Source organism: Homarus americanus, unplaced genomic scaffold (genome assembly GCF_018991925.1).
Source record: "Homarus americanus isolate GMGI-L3 unplaced genomic scaffold, GMGI_Hamer_2.0 scaffold32929, whole genome shotgun sequence".
Lineage (NCBI taxonomy): Eukaryota > Metazoa > Arthropoda > Malacostraca > Decapoda > Nephropidae > Homarus > Homarus americanus.
Window position 1 is genome coordinate 10,448,605 of NW_024737097.1, and position 21,993 is coordinate 10,470,597.

The window sequence follows — 21,993 nt, forward strand, 5'->3', positions numbered from 1 at the left end:
GGGTGCTCCGAGCATGGTCCTGAGAGCATTATTTTGGATGACTTCTAGCTTAGCTATTTGGTCTTCTCTCAGTCCAATGAGTGCTGGAGCACTGTAATCTACCAGCAATCTGATGGCGGCCGTGTAGTAGGCTTTGAGCACATGAAGGTTTGCTCCTGCGGTTGTGCTGGTGAGCGACCTCATTATATTGTGTCTGCTCTTCGTCCTGTGCCTGAGATACTCGAGTTGCGGCTTGAAAGTGAGTTTCTGGTCAAACCAGATTCCAAGACACTGGTGGGTGTTGGTCCAGACTACCGGCGTGTTTTGTATGGAGAGCATCTTGTCTGGTGTGTCTGTGCAGATGGCCATCGCTTTCGACTTGGCTGGATTTATCTTGAGTCCAAGTCTGTTGCACTCCTCTTCTATAAGTTGGAGTGCGTGTTGCGTGTTGGCTAGTCTGTTTGATCCTCTTACTATAAGCTGTAAGTCGTCTGCATAGCATAGGATCTTCGCTGTTTGTCTGAAAGGAAGTTTGACAAGATTTTCCATCAGGACATTCAACAGCATTGGACTGAGGATGCCTCCTTGTGGGGTTCCGTTTTCATGGACCCTGTAGCTTGAGGTTGCTCCCTGAAAGCGTACTCTTGCTTCTCTCTGTGTGAGGTAGTTCTGGATCCACCCCAGCCACCTTCCTTTGACGCCTTTTTCAGCTAGCTCGAAGGCCTTCTCCAGGTCGAGGAAGACCACCAGAGCTGGTTTGTAGTCCACTGCGCTGAGTGTCTCGGCGATATTGTTGCCTGTGCTGGTGTTCTCGGTGTAAGCAAAAATGTGGGGGTGTGGGCTGCCTACTTTCCACTTGAGTCGGTTGAGAGCCATTCTTTCTCCCGTCTTCACTATGCAGCTGAGAAGGGAGATGGGTCTCGGTTTGTCTGGTTCTCTGAGCTTCGGATTGGGCTGTATATCTGCCTTCTTCCATTCCGGTGGAAGTCTTTGTGCTGTCCACGAAGCATTGATGACTTGTAGCAAAGCCTCGTGTCCGGCTTTTCCGGCATGGGAAAGCATGGAGTAGGTTATCCTGTCGGCCCCTGGTGCTGTGTCCTTGCTTCGTTTTAGCGACTTCTGGAGTTCTTGCTGGTTGAAAGGTCTGTCGATGTCATGTTCACAGTTGCAGGCCTCTTCGATCATCTGGAGTCTGACCTGTTGCAGACGCCGTTGTGTCTCCTCCACCTGTCTCGGGAGGTTTTTCGTTGCTGCTCAGTCAGAGAACAGTTTTGCAAGTCTTTCGGCTTCCTCTTCTGGGTTGGGATGGATTGGTGGTGGTGGTGTTGCCTTCCCAGATGTCCTTCGGATCTGGGCCCACATTTTGCCAAGGGAGGTGTGCTCGTTCAGTTCGGAGCATCACTTGAGCCAGCTTACGTTTTTTATTTCTTCCTTCTCTTCCCTGGCATCCCCTGTCAACCGGGGCCGTATTTATGTGATTTAGGAACCTCAGGATATGAGGTGCTCGTAGCGCGAGGGCCAATCACGGGAGCGGAAGCGTAAGGTGTGAAACGCTCTGATCCTGAGTTGGAAGTTGAAGGTCGAGACTAGGTCGACGATCGTATCCCTACGTCCACTGCATAGACCTAGTCTCTCGGCGTAGCTGGCTGTACGCTGATTGGCTGGTAGGCGCGCGGCCGGAGCTCAGTTGGGAGTTGTAGGGGAGAGGATCCACTACAGTGGAGCACCTTTCCTGTATAAAAAATGGGTCAAGTCAGGTTATTGTTGACTGATTGACTTTTTTCCTTTTTGTCTTTTTCCCATATTTTTTTATCTATTTTCTTCACTGTTTTTTTCCGTATTGTGTCCAAATAACAGTTCTAATTTTATTGTTTTCTGAAGACTGTGTTGTACAACAGTTATTTTCAAGACGCTGTACAAATGTATTTTTTAATCACAGTCCGGGAAAGCTAAACGCGTTAGCTATTCCATGAGTCTTAAAACGCCTTACAAAAAATGCCTTTAATGTCTCATATTCTTCTTGTGGTACCAGTATTATTATGCTGTATCATTTATGGCAATGATAATACTATAAATTTTAAACAAGAAACATATAACATTTCCCTTTTTTATTTTTGTAGTAATATATTTTTGTTTATCTACAGGTATCGTGTACCATCAGGAGCTCAGGTGAAGTACGAAGCATCCCTGTCATTGTACGTGTCACAGACATCAATGACAATGCACCAGTCTTCTCTGGGCTACCCTATGCTATTACAGTGCCAGAGGTAAGTTTGTTAAATGTACTTAGCATCCAAACGTTATAAAAATAAGCATGAGAACTTGAGAAGGGATGATGTAGTTACGGAAAATTTTCTTGATATATTGCCCAATTTCTATTTGGAGCAAATACTGTACAGTACAGTACAATATATAATTGTATCAGGATGGTGTTCTACAGGGAGTAAAAACGGGTAGCAGGAGAAAACGGCCCCAGTCGAAAACGGGCCAAACCAGAACGGCCCCACTCTAACCAAAATGGCCCACCCTGTGACCAAAACGGCCCCACCGTGTGACCAAAAGTGCCTAACTCTAACCTAACCTAACCTAACCAAAACTGAGCATGATAACAGCCATATTGACAGTCTGAGCTACTATGATTGACTGACGAACGGAAGCTGGTCAGAGAAAAATGCTGGCTGGGTAACTAACCAGAAGTGGCAACTGGTTGTTTGGTCCAACGTTTACATCGTTTACATTTGACAGTTGCCACTTCTGGTTAGTGAGTACAGACTCAACTTCGTGTTTTCTTCTTTCCTTGTGGTTATCAGCATATACCTGGATCACGCACACCTACAGTGATTTACTTGCATATATATATATATATATATATATATATATATATATATATATATATATATATATATATATATATATATATATATATATATATATATAATTGTACCCCACTTAACGCGGTCAATAGAACCCAGAGGGTCCAGCGTGAAGTTAAATCGGCGATTAAGTGAACAACAGAACATATGGGATTAATTCCAATAGAAACCCGCCCGACCCCCAAACTCCACTTTTTGACGACACAACTATGTTGTAGTAAAAATAACATCTTAATTTTATGATGGTACATGCACACAATTAATACTTAAGAGAAATAGAGAAATACAGTCGCCAAGTTAATGTCCATTCAAATAATGAACTCAACTCCCTCCCCCTCTTCACACTTCACTGCTGGCTCTTCCCTCTCTGAGAAATTTTTGGGGGAAAACCACTAAATTTTAATAAATAATACCTCAAACTAAAGTTAGGATAATACAATTGACATTGCTGGATTCCTTGTAAGACCAGGAATATTTTGAATATAAATGTCATATATTTTGCACAAAAGAGAACATATCTACTCAGAGAAACATTTTATCTAAAATTTGTATGTCTAATGCAAAATATATGATGTTTATATTCAAAATGATCATCAAATTATAAGAATTCCAGCAATGTAAATTATATTCTGACCGGGTAATTTGTATGAATTTTATGAGCTAAAACAAATATCTTCAGTTAATAAAAAAAAAAATATTCTTCACAGGGTAACAGATGGTCGGTCGGTCCCTCCCTCCCCCCCACCCCCCACCAACCGTCCCAAGGAGATGTGTGGGAAAACCAGAATATTTAACTTTAGTAATAAATAATACCTCAAACTAAAGTTAGGATAATATAATTGACATTGCTGGATTCCTTGTAAGACCAGGAATATTTTGAATATAAATGTCAATATATTTTGCACAAAAGATAACATATTTACTCAAGAGTAAACATTAGATCTAAAATTTGTAGGCTATGTCTAATGCAAAATCTATGATGTTTATATTCAAAATGATCACCAATTTGTAAGAATTCCAGCAATGTAAATTATATTCTGGCTGGGTAATTTGTATGAATTTTATGAGCTAAAACAAATATCTTCAGTTAATAAAAAAAAAAATATTCTTCACAACACTATCTGTCAATCAAAGTACCCCAACTTGCCTTCCCCCCTCTTCCAACCACGCGGTCAGTCCCAACCCTCCCTTCAAGAGATGTTGGGTGAAAAACTAAATTTTAACATTTAGTATTAAATAAAACCTCAGATTAAAGTTTGGATAATATAATTGACATTGCTGGATTCCTTGTAAGACCAGGAATATTTTGAATATAAATGTCATATATTTTGCACAAAAGATAACATATTTACTCAAGAGTAAACATTAGATCTAAAATTTGTATGTCTAATGCAAAATCTATGATGTTTATATTCAAAATGATCATCAAATTATAAGAATTCCAGCAATGTAAATTATATTCTGACCGGGTAATTTGTATGAATTTTATAAGCTAAAACAAATATCTTCAGTTAATAAAAAAAAAATATTCTTCACACTGTAACAGATGGTCGGTCGGTCCCTCCATCCCCCCCACCCCCCACCAACCGTCTCACCAGATGTGTGGGAAAACCAGAATATAGGTAGTTCTGCTATAACGCGATAATTGTGTTCTTGTAAAATATCGTGTTATAGAAAAATCGCGTAATAGAAATAACAGGGCTTATGGAGAAAATATGGTTAGGTGCAGATTACTCGAAATCGAAAAAATTTAGTAGTTAGCCTAACACAAAGGATAGCACAGTCTAAATAAATGTTACATTCATATCTAATAATGAAATCATACAATAAATTTAACACTTTACCTTGAAAAAATATGAATGTAACTTGATGGGGGAGAAGGGTGATTTTGAGGTTGATAACATCGAGCTTCTCTTCAAGTGTTATATCCTTTCTTTTACAATAATCACCGGGAATTCTATCATCAGAACGCTTTTTGGAGATATTCTTCTTTACCATATTCACAGTTAATACCACAAAATTGGAGAAATAGTAAGCAAAAATCGCGTTATAGCAAACAAGCGTTCGCGTTATACAAATATTGTTCCGAATTCATAAATCGCGTTAGAGCAAATTCGCGTTATCAAAACACGCGTTATAGCAGAACTCACTGTATTTACCTTTTTAGTAATAAATAATACCTCAAACTAAAGTTAGGATAATATATTTGACATTGCTGGATTCCTTGAAAGCCCAGGAATATTTTGAATGCAAATGTCATATATTTTGCACAAAAAATAACATATTTACTCAGAATAAACTTTATATCTAAAATTTATATGTCTAATGCAAAATCTATGATGTTTATATTCAAAATGATCATCATATTGTAAGAATTCCAGCAATGTAAATTATATTCTGGCTGGGTAATTTGTATGAATTTTATGAGCTAAAACAGGCAGTCAGGCAGGGTGGCGGGTGGGGGGTGGGGCGAATCTAAAAATAGCTCTCCAGCCGGACACTCACCGCGTATACGTGGAAAAAACCCGAGTTAAGTGAAAGTTCAGCTCTGGCAAGGCACCGAGTATAGGTAAAACGCGCTAAGTGAAACCGCGTTAGGCGGGGTAATACTGTACTGTATTTAGTTTATATTTAATGTTTTGTTAATTCTATTACCGGTATACAGTACTTTGTATGTACTTTTTCTGTGAGTTGGAACCAATTACCCAATATCCCATTGAAATAATAGATTCGGATAACGAATGACTCTGTGGAATGAATTGTGTTCGTTAGCCGAGGGATCACTGTATTTGTAAGTACAGTATTTACAGTTAAAAAAAGTAAAACAATGATTCAAGTAATCTATTTTTTAGATTACAGAATTTATGCAGAATACATGTTGCCATGAGAATTATTCATTCAATAAGCAGTCAATGACGGCCTGTAAGGTGTCTGGCATGGATGCCACAAGGTATCGCACCAGCTCCTCTCTACCTCTTTTAGTATGTTAATCGGGTTGCTTATATGTCAGCTATACTCCCATTATATTAGCCATCACATTACAATTGTAGGGATCAAGCCAAGGTTAAGTGTGGGTAAACCCGATGATAAAGCCATTACCACTGAGGGTGATAAAGTTCTCTCACAAACCATATTATCTCTTACATTCATGCTTAGTATACTGACTACTATTCTGAGGGAAATACAGCTTGAATGATTCTGATAGTATCCTTGGAAACACCCAGCCACCAAGACACTTTCTCCACTGTCTTCTGCATTGTAAAGAATATGTCGTGATTATCTAACACTGATCTAATCTATTATGTCAAATACAGTACAGTAATGTAAAACTTTATTTTATTAGTCCAAACAATGGCATCCTTTCCCAGAACTCGTTTATTAAATTGCAAGGGTGCTGCTTTCTGTGTTGAGGGCAAAGGGTGGGGGTGGACTTTGCACCCTCCACATTGACTGTATCATGAACTTCGGTCCTGGACTGTACCATAAAATTTGGTTCACTCCCTCCAGTACCCTGCCGGTCCCTTGAAAATCCTGCAAGTGTGATTCGGCATCATTCGCTTCACTCTATCCGCCACACATAACATGTTTAGTGATTTAGGAACTTTATGACCAACTTAGGGTCACACTGGATAACACCCTTCTCACATGTGTCTGGACCGAGGCTCGAACCCTTGACATATTGGTGGGAGTTATGCGCATTACCGCCGATCTGTTCTTTTTTTTACTTTGTTATAAATTTTAATGTCTTATGTTTGTACAGTACTGAAAGAAACCGGAGTGACCTGGGTATCTGGGGAAAACCTATGATTTTTGTTAGGGTCACACTGGATAACACCCTTCTCTTATCTGCATGCAGCTGGGGACACAGTGGTGAGATATACTTGAGAATACTTGTACGTGCAAGTGCAGTGGGTCACATGTGTACAGTTTACAGCTGCGGTGACTAGAAATGTGAGAGGTTTGTGAGTAAAGGAATGCTTGTGGGTGTCATGATATTTATGTGCTAAATAGTTACATCATAAGATGTGTTTAACTACCTAACTGATAAAATACTGTAAATCGATCATAAAATGTAAATTCTGTTCTATTTTCATATAATATATATAATTTTGTCCAGGATAACAAAAGATACAACTTATAAAAGTGGCTGTGTTTGTGGTGTGGGACCATGGATCATAGCTTTCACTGTTGTACCCACGGAATATCATTGGTTGCACCCCTTCAGATGCCATCGAGATATTTACATCCACTTGGCGGCACAACTTGTAAATTGTCAGTTGATATTCATATTTATGGCAGATCACCATTCAAAAGGCAGTAAGAAAACTGTGATAAGATAAGTTTTATATACTGTACAGTAAACTGTAATAGTGATCGACAGTAGACTCAGCATAAGATTTATCCATTTTGTGTTCATTTTTTCACAATACAGTACAGTATACTGTACTCTGTAATCATAAGAATGTTCAGATGAAGTAGTAACATTGTGTATGATGTGTCAAAATTCTGTTTATCGTAATATTTAATGCTCATGTCATATGTTTTCCAGCTGCAGTGTATTTAAAATTACTGCTGATGTGTGTCAAGTCACTTCTTGGAGGAGAGAAAAATATGTAAATTTATGATGTCTTATTAAATACTACATTACCCGGTACCCTAGAGCAGTGGTGTCAAACTCAAAACCTTTCGAGGGCCAATTCTTATTTTAGTTACCCTCTTCAGGGCTAACATAAGTGCTATATCACATATTTGCAGGATTGAAGTTTATAGCTTCATGCATTGCCTTACCTGGTGTACCAGGAATACCTCATTTGGGTTTGTCTGATACTTAAGCATGTGAAATTCATTTTACTTAAAAAACATGATTAACGCTAATAATAGGATAGCAAAAGGCATATAAATTCATTATTTTGGGGCTACAATTTATTATAGAATTCCATTTGTGTTTTGAAACTTAAGAGCTCAATCTTGTTACGACAGCTATGTTATGTACATGCAGAACAAGAACTATCATGCAACTCACAACTTTGACCTCATTTTCCACTCCATTGCAAGCGTTTTTCTTCCACAAGTTTTTCGTTATTTGGCTGCAAAGGTGATATTCCAAGTTTGGGGATGGCATCCAAGTGCTTATCAGTAATACGGGTTCAGTACTTCATACCTAATTCAATCATAATTTCAAGGGCTGATAAATTTTACCGTCATCCCGCGGGCCACACCTGACCATCCCAAGGGCCACATTTGGCCTGCAGACCATGAGTTTAACACCCCTGCCCTAGAGGGAAGAGGCTATCTTACCTAAGGTCTTAAGATTACTCCTATAATTATCAGTCTGTTGGCTGACCTTTGGATATTGATTCCCTCCAGTAAGCAATGAATAAACATAAAACTAGCTTCTTCTCTCCCACAGCTAACACCATTAGGCAATACAATCTTCAGGGAGGTGCATGCTGATGACTTAGATGCTGGTAATGTACTGTTATCTTCATATTATTTGCATGTGGATATGACTGTAAAATTAAGGATTGATTATGAAATCCCATTATTTTCTTGAGCCTGGCATTCTACAACCTGAGTACAAGAGCAATGTTAAGCCTTAGGCAATACCCAGAATACCAGTGGCTAGGAATGATCAGAGTGTCTCCTTTAATATCAAGCTCCTTTCAGTTCTGGTAAACTTCCAATCTAACCTAGGAGAGGAGAAAGAGTTTTCAAGCTCTCTATATCTGGGCCAGCCATAAAATGGGATTTGGGGATCAATTTCATTTATTGCCTGCTTGGCTCACGTAAATTAAGAACCAAACAGACTGCGTAGAGCTGCAGAAAGATCTTGATGAGCTTCAAGAGTAGTCGAAGAAATGGCTGCTAAGATTCAATGTCACAAAGTGTAAGAGGATGCACCTGGGTCGCACCAACACTAAGGAGGCGCATATGTTCCAACGGGCTGAAGAAACTGCATTAATGGAGACCGAATGCGAAAAGGACTTGAGTGTGGATGTTGACAATGAACTGAAGATCTCGAGCCATTGTGAGAAGAAGGTGAATCAAGCAACTAATAATAATTTAAAGTATCATAGGTATAATCATGAATGTTTTGGTGATTTAGTGGCTTGGCTGCTGTTGTACTTTGTCTTCTATCAGCTGAAATCGTGTCATCAGCCAACTCTCAAATGCGCTCTGCATGAGGCATCCACATTCAAAATTGTGTTCCCTTTCTTTGATTTGAATAAACTAAAGCTGAGAAGCCTTGTTCACACAGATATGATGTTGGCATCTGCACCAACATGGTTGTCGCTTGCTCGGCCAACTCCTTATTTTCTGGAATATCCATAAGTGTAACCCAGAAATACATGGTGTGTACTAATGTCTTGAAGGTTGCTTTTTGAGTGTAATTCATCCGGAGCTCCAATAGAGCTTCAGAATGGTTAACACCATCATTAGCAAATGAATTAAGAACCCACATGCTGGAGTTCAGGTGTTCACTCTCACTCTCTGGGAAATACACGTGAGGTTTTCCTGAATCAAGGAAAGGTGATTGACAACCAGGCAGGACATTCACATCTCCAATGTCTCCTCTTCTGCTGCCTGCACCCTGTGTTCCAACCACATTCTCTCATAAAATTATCAAAAGTTGAGAAATCAGACAAATTGTTCTTTTCTTTGTAGCCTCTCCACTTTTGCACCTTCAGTTTGAATCAATAGCAATTAAATGCCAGGTAGCGACGTGTCCTCCTAATATTACTTATTAAGTAATTATAAGATGTTTTAATTGCCTGTATGTTGGCCTGGTGAAGTGGCTAGGAATTAACATACCTAGGTAGCATTTGCTGACGTCGCATTCGAGCTATATCACAAATACTGGTTTTTAGAAAAAACAGCTTTTTCTCACTGCTGTGAAAATATCCCTACCTTTGCCTTGGAGACTCATGTTGAGTTTGTTCAAATGATCAAAAACTGAGACCATGTATGGCAACTTTGCCAGCCAAAAGTTATCCTGACATTTAACTGCCATGGGGTTTGCTTCCTCTGTGAAGAAAACACACAATTGTTCTCTCAGTACAAGCACTGTTCAGAACCTTCCCACGGGATAACCAGCATGCCTCGGCATGAAAGAGCAGTTTGGTGAAGTTGGCTTCCATTACTTTGCACAACCCACCGAACATTGTGTGTTTTTTGATGATGTCATCGAGAAGGAGCTCAAAATCACTCTTTTCATTGGCTGTTGCAGTCTCTTTCAGTTCCTTAGCAACAAGGGCCTCTCAGTGAATTACACAGTGAATTGAAACACAGTTAGGTGGTACAGCTTCAATTTTCGCCGCAACACCATTGATTGCTCCAACCATTGCCGTCACACCATCTGTAGTGACGGATTTGCATTTCAACCATTTAGTGCCCTCTTCAATCATAAAATAATTCAGTTTCTGGAAAATGTTCTCCGCTGTTGTTTCAACCCCCAATTGGAGGCAGCACAAATAGTGTTCAACTATGGTCTTAAACTCTAATTCTGGAAAGCGACAGTACACAATCAACTGCGCTTCCCCTCCCACATACTGTATGTTACTTCGTCCAGCTTCATGGTATATCAACACAAGCCGTGAAAAATAGAGTGAAATGCTACCTTGCCTATTTTCTCCACAGCAGTCAACTGGGCACTGACTTTTAAATTTAAAATTGAATCCACATCCCAGCACTCTGTTCTCTTTGGTTGGCATTTCAAATATTACGGGTGATGTCATGTTTCCATACAAATACTGTAATGCAGGCGACACACACATTCACACGTGTCATAATTCATTCAAATCTCGTCCACCCAGGTTGAATAACACTGATCTAGACGGTCAGTCCTTCGTAATGATCTTCAAGAGTACTGTCACCCCGTCTAGTCCCCAAGATATGCTCGGGACTGTCAGTAGATTGAAAATGTCTAAAGGAGGGCAACCAGACTGGTGCCTGCACTTCGGCACCTCAGCTACCCAGAGAGATTAGAGCACCTGCAACTGCCTAGCTTATACTACAGACAGGCAAGGGGTGACCTAATTGAGGTATATAAACATCTCAAGGGGCACTACTCAGTTGAGTGTCCATACCTGGCGCTGGCAGATGCTTGCCCCACAAGGGGTCACAGCTCAAGATTGAAGAAGCAGCAGGTCCAGAAAACTGAGGGCAAACTTTGTCGGAATCTGAATTATGAACTCTTGGAACAACCTGCCAGAGAGTGCTGTGATAGCACCGAGTGTGAGCTTTTTCAAGACCAGATTTGACCAACACTGGAGCAGGTTCAGATACATTCAGGAGCCAGTGCATGCCCAATACTTGCCAACAGTGTGTAACAGAGACGTGACCCACCGCCCAAGCTGCTAACTAGCCGATCAGTGGCGAAGAGGATAAAAGTAAAAGTAAAAAAGTAAGTATTCGTAGCCAGGAAGAAACAGGAGGTGGTGCTAAATGCTCCAAATGCTGATTCCCATTTTCTAATAATAATAATTTGGGACAAGGATGCAAGCCATGTCCATCTTCTCAAAGCCACACAGTCCATTAGTGTAGTCTCATCTAATGACTCAAGAATGTTCACACTTAAGACCAGTTGTCTCTTTGTTGTAAAAAAATATTGGACATTCCTTTTTGGAGTATCATAGAAGATGTAAGAGACTTGAGCATTTTGAGTGGGTAATTATAAGATGAAATGCATCTATGCTAGCTTATTTAAACTCATTATTAGAGTTATTTCATCTCTAGGCAACCACATGTTCTTTGAGGAAACCTGATACAGTAATGACTTCTAGGAGGCGCATTAGTGGAGTGGGCAACGTGGTGGATCCACAGCCTCCACCCATCCGTTAAGGCTACATGTTCACTACTACCATCACCTTATTCAAGTTGATTTAGTATTGCAAGAGCCACTTCGTTTTAGGGGAATTTTTTAAATCACTTTTGGTGGCAAATCTGGTAACCAAATGATGTGGATATCTTTCTTCCTCTGTTGGATGAGTGTAACTTACTTGTAAGTAAATTTGAAGTAGATGAAGTGATTAAACAAAACAGTAGCCTGTGTTCTCTGATATGTATTGTTTCAATTGGGCAGATTTAGTTCCATAAGACATATTAGTATATGGGAGGAAGCCACAGCACCAGTCACCATTTTGAAGGGACTGTATACTCGATTCAGAAATATACCTTGGGTGATGTTTGGAGGGAGGGAGGTCATTAGGACACCTAATATTACAAGAGATGAATAGCTTCAAGCTAATTCTCCACTGTACAGTCAGTTGTAGCCAGGTATTCAGGGATTCTCAATTCAGGTTCCTTTTCTCTGAAAACAAATTTTCCTTAATCTTAAAGGATTCCTTTTCAGATTTGATTGGCTGTTTCAGAACCCCAATCATTTTGTCTGTAGTTACAGTTCAGGTTTAGTTTGTAATAAAACCTCCAAACTGACTGATTCTGGTTAATTTTCCGAAAGGAAAATTTTTCTTTCAGCAGTTTTCACAACTGTATTTTATATCTTCGTCACTTGCACTTAACTGTCCTATGCTGGATCATATTTCTTTAAAGGTTCGGGTTTGGGGTTGATGATAGGCTTCCTATATTTCTTGTCTTCAGGCTTCTTTTGGGCCAAAGTATGATAGGCTTCCTATATTTCTTGTCCTCAGGCTTCTTTTGGGCCAAAGTATGATAGGCTTCCTATATTTCTTGTCCTCAGGCTTCTTTTGGGCCAAAGTATGATAGGCTTCCTATATTTCTTGTCTTCAGGCTTCTTTTGGGCCAAAGTATGATAGGCTTCCTTTATTTCTTGTCTCCAGCCTTCTTTTGGGCCAAAGTATGATAGGCTTCCTTTATTTCTTGTCTTCCTTTATTTCTTGTCTTCTTCTTTTGGGCCAAAGTATGATAGGCTTCCTTTATTTCTTGTCTCCAGCCTTCTTTGGGCTAAAGTATGATAAACTTCCTTTATTTCTTGTCTTCAGCCTTCTTTTGGGCCAAAGTATGATAGGCTTCCTATATTTCTTGTCTTCAGGCTTCTTTTGGGCCAAAGTATGATAGGCTTCCTTTATTTCTTGTCTTCAGCCTTCTTTTGGGCCAAAGTATGATAGGCTTCCTATATTTCTTGTCTTCAGCCTTCTTTTGGGCTAAAGCATGATAGCCTTACTATATTTCTTGTCTTCAGCCTTCTTTTGGGCCAATGTAGGTACAAGGTTGAAATGCTTTATTGTTCCAATCTTTTTTCTTTCTTTTTTTTTGTAGGTGGGGAAGTTTAAAAGATTTTTCAAGGGCACAACCTTAGCCCAATTTGGAGAAGGGTTCAGGATGTAGGTCCTCTTTGGAAGTGGGTTTTTTTGCATGTAGTGTGGAGAAGTTAACTTTCTCAATAAATTTTTTGTATGCGGTAAGAGTGAGAGAAGTTCTAGGAGAAGGAGTTTCCCCAGAGAAAGAAAAGTCATCTTTAGGTCAAGCCTTCTGCCAGGTTCACTGAGCATGGGTGAGAGGGATTATCCTTATTGGACTGTCAGGCATTTTAGTTCATTTCTGGTGGGTTAGCACGAGAGTACAGTGTCTATTTCTTTCTTTAATTAGCAGATCCACAGCGGGAGTTTCTTAAGTTAATTTTTTTTTAGCATTATTGATTATTTGGTGGGAACTTCTTTGTTTCATCAAGGGCAGTTCTGGGGAAATATGCAGTGTATAGCTAAGTGCTTTATAGGAATTTTTTTTTAAAATAAAGTTCCCCTGTTCAGCCTTTTCATTACAAGGTGAACAAAATAAAGATTGCTGCTCCTAACAAGACTTGGTGGGATTAATCAGATGGTGGATAGGTGTGAATTACTTGTTCTCTTCAAGGTTATTGTGATTCCTTTCTAAATCCTTATAAGGCTGAAACAAAGAGGGAGAGGGAGGTAAGTTGATGTCTGCTTCTGTGGCTCTCGTGGCGAAATTCACCTCCGGGACTATTATAGGGTATTGGCGAGTAGGGTTAAAACCGAGATAAGGAAAGCAAAGAGGAATAATGAGGTAAGGATAGCAAGGGAGGCGAAGACAAACCCCAAAGGATTCTACCAAATGTATCAAACTAAAACACGAGAAAAGATTGGACCAATACGGTCAGACTCCGGCGAAGCTCACTGATAACGACGGAGAAATGAGCAATAATTTGAATAAATATTTTCAACAGTTTTCACCAATCAAAATTTAAACATGATACCCGAGGCATCAATTTATTCAGAGATAGTGAAGAAAACAAATTAAGTGAGATAGTAGTGACTAGTAGCGATGTTAGTAAGCAAATAGACAAACTAAAGCCTAATAAGTCACCTGGTCCCGATGAGATATTTGCCAGAGTATTAAAGGAATGTAAGGAAGAGCTTAGTATGCCCTTAGCAAAGTTGTTTAACATGTCCTTAAAAACAGGTGTAGTACCAGAATCCTGGAGGATAGCTAATGTAATACCGATTTTCAAGAAGGGGATAGATCACTATCCTCTAACTACCGCCCAATCAGTCTAACATCAATAGTAGGCAAATTACTGGAAGCAATCATTTCAAACTCTATTCGAAATCACCTGGAGAAGCACCCATTGATCAATGATTCCCAGCATGGCTTCACAAGCGGACGTTCTTGCCTAACTAATCTATTAACATTCTTTTCATCAATTTTCGAATCAGTGGACGAGGGGCACAATTATGATGTGGTATATCTCGACTTTAGCAAAGCCTTCGACAGAGTCCCCCACGAAAGACTAATTAGAAAGGTAGAAGCTCATGGCATCAAAGGTGACATCCTTAAATGGATTAGGGCGTGGTTACAGGACAGGAAACAGCGAGTGAGCATTAACGGCACTAAGTCCCATTGGAGCAACGTCACAAGTGGAGTTCCCCAAGGCTCAGTACTTGGACCATTATTATTTATTATATACATAAACGACATAGATATCGGCATAGACAGTAACATAAGCAAATTTGCTGATGACACTAAAATAGGACGTGTTATTAAATCTGACGAGGACTCCACAAAACTACAGGAAGATCTAAACAAATTTTTCGAATGGTCTGAAAAATGGCAGATGAAATTCAACGTGGACAAATGTAAAGTACTCAGTATAGGAGATGTAAACAGGGAACCAGATACCAGATGAACAACGATGCCATAGAGAAATCCGACTGCGAGAGAGATTTAGGAGTAATGATAAGTAGGAACCTTAAGCCAAGTAAACAATGTGTTTTTGCTCGTAACAAGGCTAATAAAGTACTTGGGTTCATACAAAGGAGTGTTAGTTACAAGACTAGCGAGGTCATCCTAAAACTGTATCTTGCTCTTGAGAGACCACACCTGGATTACGCAGTTCAGTTCTGGTCACCGTATTACAGAATGGATATAGAATCCTTGGAAAGAATACAGAGGAGAATGACAAGACTAATCCGGGCATTAGGAACCTTGAGTATAGAGACAGGTTAAAGCATCTTAATTTGCACTCCTCGAGACGTGAGCGAGGGACCTGATAGAGGTGTATAAGTGGAAGCAGGGCTAAACAAAGGGGACATTACAAAGGTACTCAAATTATCCAACCAGGAGCGAACTCGTAACAATGGTTTTAAATTAGACAAATTTAGATTTAGGCGTGAAATAGGTAAACACTGGTTTGGAAACAGAGTAGTGGATGAATGGAACAAGTTACCAAATATCATCATTAACTCGAATGCGCTGAATTGCTTCAAACATAGGTTGGATGCTCATATGAGCAATAGGGGTTGGGTGTAAACGGGACTGCCCAGTATGGGCCAATAGGCCCGCTGCAGTTTCCTCCATTCTTATGTTCTTATGTTCTTAAGGCTCTTGAGTCAATTGATTAACTACTTAGCTGAACTATGTCACATTGGCATAGGCATGGTTTGAGTGTGGAAGGAGCTATTTTTTGTACATAAAATATGTGCTATTGTATTTGATGATATGCTGTATATTGTATAATTTTTTTGTTTATCATAGTAATTTTTTTTAAATTTTTGACATGCAATTTGAAATTTGCTCAAATTAGGCTCACCTTGTGTTCACTAAATCATTTAACTCTGGACCACATCATTTATATGGAAGTTTGATGTTAATATATCATTTTATTTTGAAACCGTTTATTATGAATTCATTTATTATTATTATTAGGCAGTACAGTAAAGTACTCGATGTTTACCATCTTGCCATTTGAACCTGTTGTTCTCCCTCCGTGCTTCGCTGTTATCCCTCATTTAGCGATAATTTCGCTTAATATTATGTTTTTCAGGAATGCAAGCTTATCATTAAATGAGGGATAACTGTAGGCTGGATGAATCCTCTTCAAGGTAGTTTCAGGTTTGATAAGATATTGAAACAGGAAACTGTTTCAACTTTTTTGTTGTTGGATTTTCTTATTTGCAGATTTCAGAAGAATGGTTTATCTGCTATTGTGGTAGGAGCTTAGCAGTATTCTTTGGCTTGGCTGAAGAGAGAGGCTTTTACTGTTGATATCTCTTCATCTACCTTTAAGGATCTTTCTTGTTCCTTCTTTTTGAGGAGATGGTCTCTAGAACTGATTCTTTGGTTCCTTGATTCTAGACAGGAGGGGGATTCATAGTAAATGAGATGGGAGTTGGACACTATAAATTAAGATGTTCCTTTCAGCCTCAGAGAGTAAGGTTACAGATCTCTATGCCTTGAGACTAAGAGGGACCACTGTACAGATTTAATTTTAAGAGTCTTCACAGTTTTCATTCAGGAAAGTCGAGGAGACTCAGTGTCCCTCAATGCATGCAGAAGGATAAGCCGCATGCCGTCAATGGATATACAGATGTAACCATCCTATCAATAACATGCTAAAATGAACTGTATTATGTTGAAGCATAAGGAATTTGAATCATTTTAGTCAAATTTAATACTTTTTTCCCTGAATAAGCATGAAGTCTTTATGTTATGCGGTGATATTATATTACCTAAGAGCTGTTTTCCATAAGAGTGGCTATTAAATAAGTTTTCTGTAAATGCAATGGGTACAAATGCATGCAATTCGAAAACTGCATTCACTTGTCGAGAAGCTATGTAGACTGGCGGCGGCTCTCCGTCAGCTGGACAAAACTCGTCCACATTATTATTTTAATATTTCTAAATAACCCTACAGTCTGCTTTCAGTTATGGTTTTTTCACTTGGGAAAGTTATTCAGGTTTCTGCTTTACTTGAAATAATAATCGGATGATATAAATATAAATATTTACTAATTATTTAAATGTTCAGCAATAAGATCATTGGCAACTTTACAGAGGGCCAGCGTTGTGTATAATGCCTAGTAATTTTTTAAACTACTTTATTTCTAAATTACTGTAGATCACACTGAAAGCTTAATATTCTTTTGCCATAAGTATTTTTGCACCCATTATTTAATAATTGATAATAGATACTTTGTCAGGTGCCACTGATATAATTTAAGAAATTAGGTGTTCATAAAAGCTTGACAACCCTTGTTTAGAGAAAGGCCATATCCTACTTGATATTTGATTTGATAACTGATATATGTGGTGTTCTGCATGGCTCATCAGTGCAACGGTTGCAACCATGGTACGCCACTGCTTCTCACAATACATTCTTGTCAGTCAAATTTCCATACAGTTGTACCCCGCTTTACGCGGTCAATTGAACCCACAAACTCCACTTTTTGACGACACACAACTATGTTGTAGTAAAAATATTATCTTAACTTTATGATGGTATGCACACACAATTAATAATTAAGAGAAATATCAATAATATTAGGTTTTTTAACACTTACATTAGTAGAAAAGATGGCTGGGCACACGGGGATGGGGGGTTGGTTCCGAGGCAGAGGGCAGATTATTGGCCCTCACCTGTATCACTTGTATCAATTGTATCACTATCCACCACAGAGGCTTGCAGGGCTTCTTTGTCAAACCCCTCAAAGTCCATATAAGTCCATATCCTCACTATCATTATCACTATCACTGACTTGGGCCGGCTGTGGTGGGTGGCGGGTGAAGAACTCGGTAATGTTTTGATGACTGGGCGACCTTGTGCGCATCGTGCCCGCGCCGCTTCCCGAGTATATGAGTAGATGAACCGCGTTAAGTGAAAGTTCGGTTCTGGCGAGGCACCGCGTATATGAAAAATCGCGTTAAGTGAAACCGCGTAAAGCGGGGTAATACTGTATATTAATTCTTCCATCACCAACACATACTCTATTAATAATAATGAAATTAATTATAGTATTGTCTGCAAAAATCACGAATTTAATAACAGTATTATTATTTTTATTTGAGTGAGGTGAAAGGAAGAAGCAGCATGGAAAAATGAGAAGCCAATGGATGGAATGGAGTGAGGAAGAAGTTGGCTCTGAATAATATTACTTGATCATGCTTTCTACTTGATATTGAAATAATGTATAGAACTTTTAACTGAGTATTGATATCCTATACAGTAGAATGTTTATGCTTGTTATTCTAGCATCAGCTAATTTTGTATTTTAATAAGTTGTATTGCAGTATATGTTAAATAATTTATCTAGTTTAAAAATGTTATACAAATATTGTATTTTTGACAGGTGTGAATGGCCAGGTGCACTACAGTATAGTACCAGGCAGTAGTAACCCTGACAGTGATGGCTATGGCTACTTCAGTATCACTCTGCCTCACCAAGGTCTCATCACTGTTAATCGATCTCTTGATTTTGAGAGAACATCAGTGTACTATGTTACTATTATGGCAGTTGTAAGTTGTTAAGTGTACCTTGTATATTGTACCTCCAACTATATTCATGAAAATTTAGAGAAGCTGTTTACTCACTTCTAGGTACCTTTAGAACAGTAGGCAAGTGTTGTTTGATGTACTGTATTTGGCAGCTGCACTCTACTCTGGGCTTGTGGGGAAAGTTAAGCTTGGAAATAGAAAAAAGTTAGTTAAAATATTCATGGATACTGTACTGTATAAGCATGAGATAAAGTGCCCTCCTGGCTTGAGTGAGTTAGAATTTTTCAAACTTACATTTATAAATATTTTTATATTTTGTTTTTATTTGTCAACTTCTCCATCTCTTTCAAGGATCAAGCTCAGTCTGCAGAAAGTCGACTTAGTAGTACAGCAACTCTCACAGTGAATGTGGCCGACAGTGATGACCAGGACCCAGCATTCAATTATGCTTCCTGTACTCGGGTTGGTTCCATTTGTGCTAACCCAGAATACAGTGCTTCTGTTACTTCAGGAGAAGTATCTGGGGTCCTAAGCATTCAACCTGAGAGAATTCATGCAGTTGATCTGGATTCATTGTCCACCCCAGTGAGGTAAGACATCACCACTGGTGGTATACATACAGTATTTACCATTCAATATTGACTGTACCTCTATTTTGTAAGCATTTTGTAGTTTATAATTATATTGTATTGGTTAAATTTTACCAGTTAATCTTTAGGCAGCCATCTCCAAATAAGATTTTACTTTGCTGATATATTCATGAACATATGAACATTTGATGTTGAAAATGCAGTAAATGAAACTCACAAAGGAGGTAAGTGTACATCCTCTGTTCCAAATCCATAGAGTTACCAGTAAGACTTGTCAAGATAATGTGAAGGTGTTCATAAATTATCTGTTTAAATATTATTTCCTGTTTCCTGCTTTAATCCCTCATATGGACATTACAATTTGTCTTAAAACTTTCTGCAGTTCCAGAAATGTTATGCTGATGAGAATGTAAGTCTAGTCTATAATCTAGAAAGTTTATTTACAAAATGCTTGTGGTTGACATGTAGAGCATATTCTGTATTGAAGATATTATGTAAAGGTGGTTCAAATACTGTTGATAATTAAAATGCATGGTGAGGGTTTCAGTAAAAATCACATGAAAAAAGTATACAGGTTATTAAAGTAGTAGGGATAACACTATTTTTATACAGGTTAGTACTGTACAAGCTCTCATGGGTCTAATTTGTTTGAAGTGTGGAACTGTTAGCTGCAAGGGAGGAAGTTCAAGATGTACTGTAATAGGCCACTGTGGCCAGTGTGGTTTAGTGTCTTTATTCTGAACTTCCTGATGATTTATGAGGGACTATAGGTTCAGAGTGGAGAAAGTATCATGATAATTTAAATTCTCAATTTGGCCTTTCTTCCCGAGTAAATCCTGGTTTGCTCTCTGTCCAGCACGCATGCACGCACACACACACGCACACACACACCAGCCCTCAATGAGACACGGTGTGTTCTACAGGCACTCGTGACTTGCAGCCAGGCCAAGTATGTTTGGCACTGACTCCCCCCTCCCCCCTTGCTATATCCCAACTCCCTACCAACATCACTACACCGGGATTTTTCAGCTAAACATTCAAGTGATCAGTGCAATGATTGGTTACCAAACAGTGATCCAATAGTGTATTCCGTGGGAAAAACACGTAAACACAGCAGTGTAGTACCAGACCGTGGGCACTTTGTCGGTCACCTTCAAAGTGCCAGTGACAAGGACCACCGTGGTGTTTACAAATACCGTGGGTACTGTGTCGGCGACCCTTACGTGCTGGAGACAAGGACTCGCGGTGTTTACGACTTGACAAATATTAACAGATGTCTATCAATGTCAGCGGCCCTCAAAGCGCCGCCAGTGAGTTTATGGCCACCGCGGACAAACACTTCCATCTGTCCACAACAACAGATATCAACAGATGTCCACCAATTACTTACTCCAGATGCTCCCTGTACCTTCTAAAGCTTGGGAACTATTATCTTGATGGCAGTGTTATCATGCTACTCAAATCACTGAACATATTTCATGCTCGCAGCCGTAGACAAGGACGTCATAAACAAAAGCCCATTAGGACCATCACCTCCACTAGAAAACCAGAGAAACCTACTCCCGACAGACTGTACCAATACACTGAAGTTCCACGAACATGGTATGGTCTCCCGTCTTTTCTGCTCGCCAACGTCACTTCCTTAGCTAATAAATTTGATGAACTGGCAACCACAGTCCGATCAGTAGCTGCCAACGTCGTTGCCATATGTGAAGCTTGGCAAATTGTTCCTGAAGCATGCCACATTGAGGGATATGACTCTTTCATCACCTCTGTTCACATGGGCGCGGAGGGGGCGTTGTCCTCTTCTGTCAAGACGTACTATGCCCGTCACGCCTAGATGTTCAAGTCCCAGGAGATGTGGAGGCATTATGGGTACGTGTTGTGCCACGTGCCCACCCGCGCCACACTGCTTCTCTCATAATCTGTGTGGCATACCATCTGCATCGCTCACCCAGCAGAGACACTCTTATCAATCAGCTCATTACCACCTCAGAGTTAGGTACCCTTGTGCCAAGTTAGTATTATGCGGGGATTATAACGAAATTGACACCACTGATATCCAGGACCAGCTGTCAGTATCACAAGTTGTGAACTTCCCCACACACGGTCAAAATACCCTTGACCTTATCTTCACTGACTTACTGGACCAGTACCAACCACCTCACCAATGCCTCCTATCGGGTGTAGCACACACCTATCAGTGTTCTGGTCTTCAGCTGCCACTACCACCCAAGTACAGAGACCCCACATCAAGACCTACAGGCTGATTACTGACTCTGCAGTGCATCTCTTCTGGCAGTGGATAGTTCACCATCCCTGGACTGAAGTACTTAGTGTGGATGACGTGGACACCAAATGGATAAATTATACCAACACCGCCACAGAAGCTTACCACCACTTCTTCTCCGAGAAGTCTGTCAGATCACACCCAGCTGACTTGCCCTGGATCACATCTCGGATCAAAAGACTTATGCAGCAGAGAGACAGCGCCTTTTATCTCAATGACCACAACTACTACAGGTCCCTTCGCAACCAAGTCATCCGTGAAATACTCACTGCAAAGAAGTCTCACTACCCAACCAAGCTGCAACACCTGAAGCAGACCAACAACAGCCAGTGGTCTGGTATGCTTAACGAACTCTGTGAACTAAACAATAAGATACACCCTCTCCCCTTCCTTTGCCATCTCACTAATGTTGACGCAGCCGAGCAATCAAACAACCATTTCACAACTACTGTATACGCCAGATGCTCCCCGGCTTGACACAACCAGTCTCCCTGCTTACCTACCAGGTCCCTTTCCCACTGACTTAGTAGAAGAATTTGAAGTAGCAAAACG

At 39.8% G+C, this 21,993-nt stretch overlaps 1 protein-coding gene across 1 annotated transcript in view; it reads left to right on the forward strand.

The window, feature by feature from the left end:
- The first annotated feature begins 1,722 nt into the window (after positions 1 to 1,722).
- Positions 1,723 to 21,993, forward strand: part of LOC121873111 (cadherin-99C-like) — a 143,295-nt gene continuing 123,024 nt past the window's right edge. The window contains exons 1-5 of the mRNA XM_042376423.1: positions 1,723 to 1,731; positions 2,124 to 2,246; positions 8,263 to 8,320; positions 18,416 to 18,582; positions 18,913 to 19,151. Coding sequence (XP_042232357.1) covers positions 1,723 to 1,731; positions 2,124 to 2,246; positions 8,263 to 8,320; positions 18,416 to 18,582; positions 18,913 to 19,151 — 596 coding nt within the window. The remainder of the gene's footprint in view (positions 1,732 to 2,123; positions 2,247 to 8,262; positions 8,321 to 18,415; positions 18,583 to 18,912; positions 19,152 to 21,993) is intronic.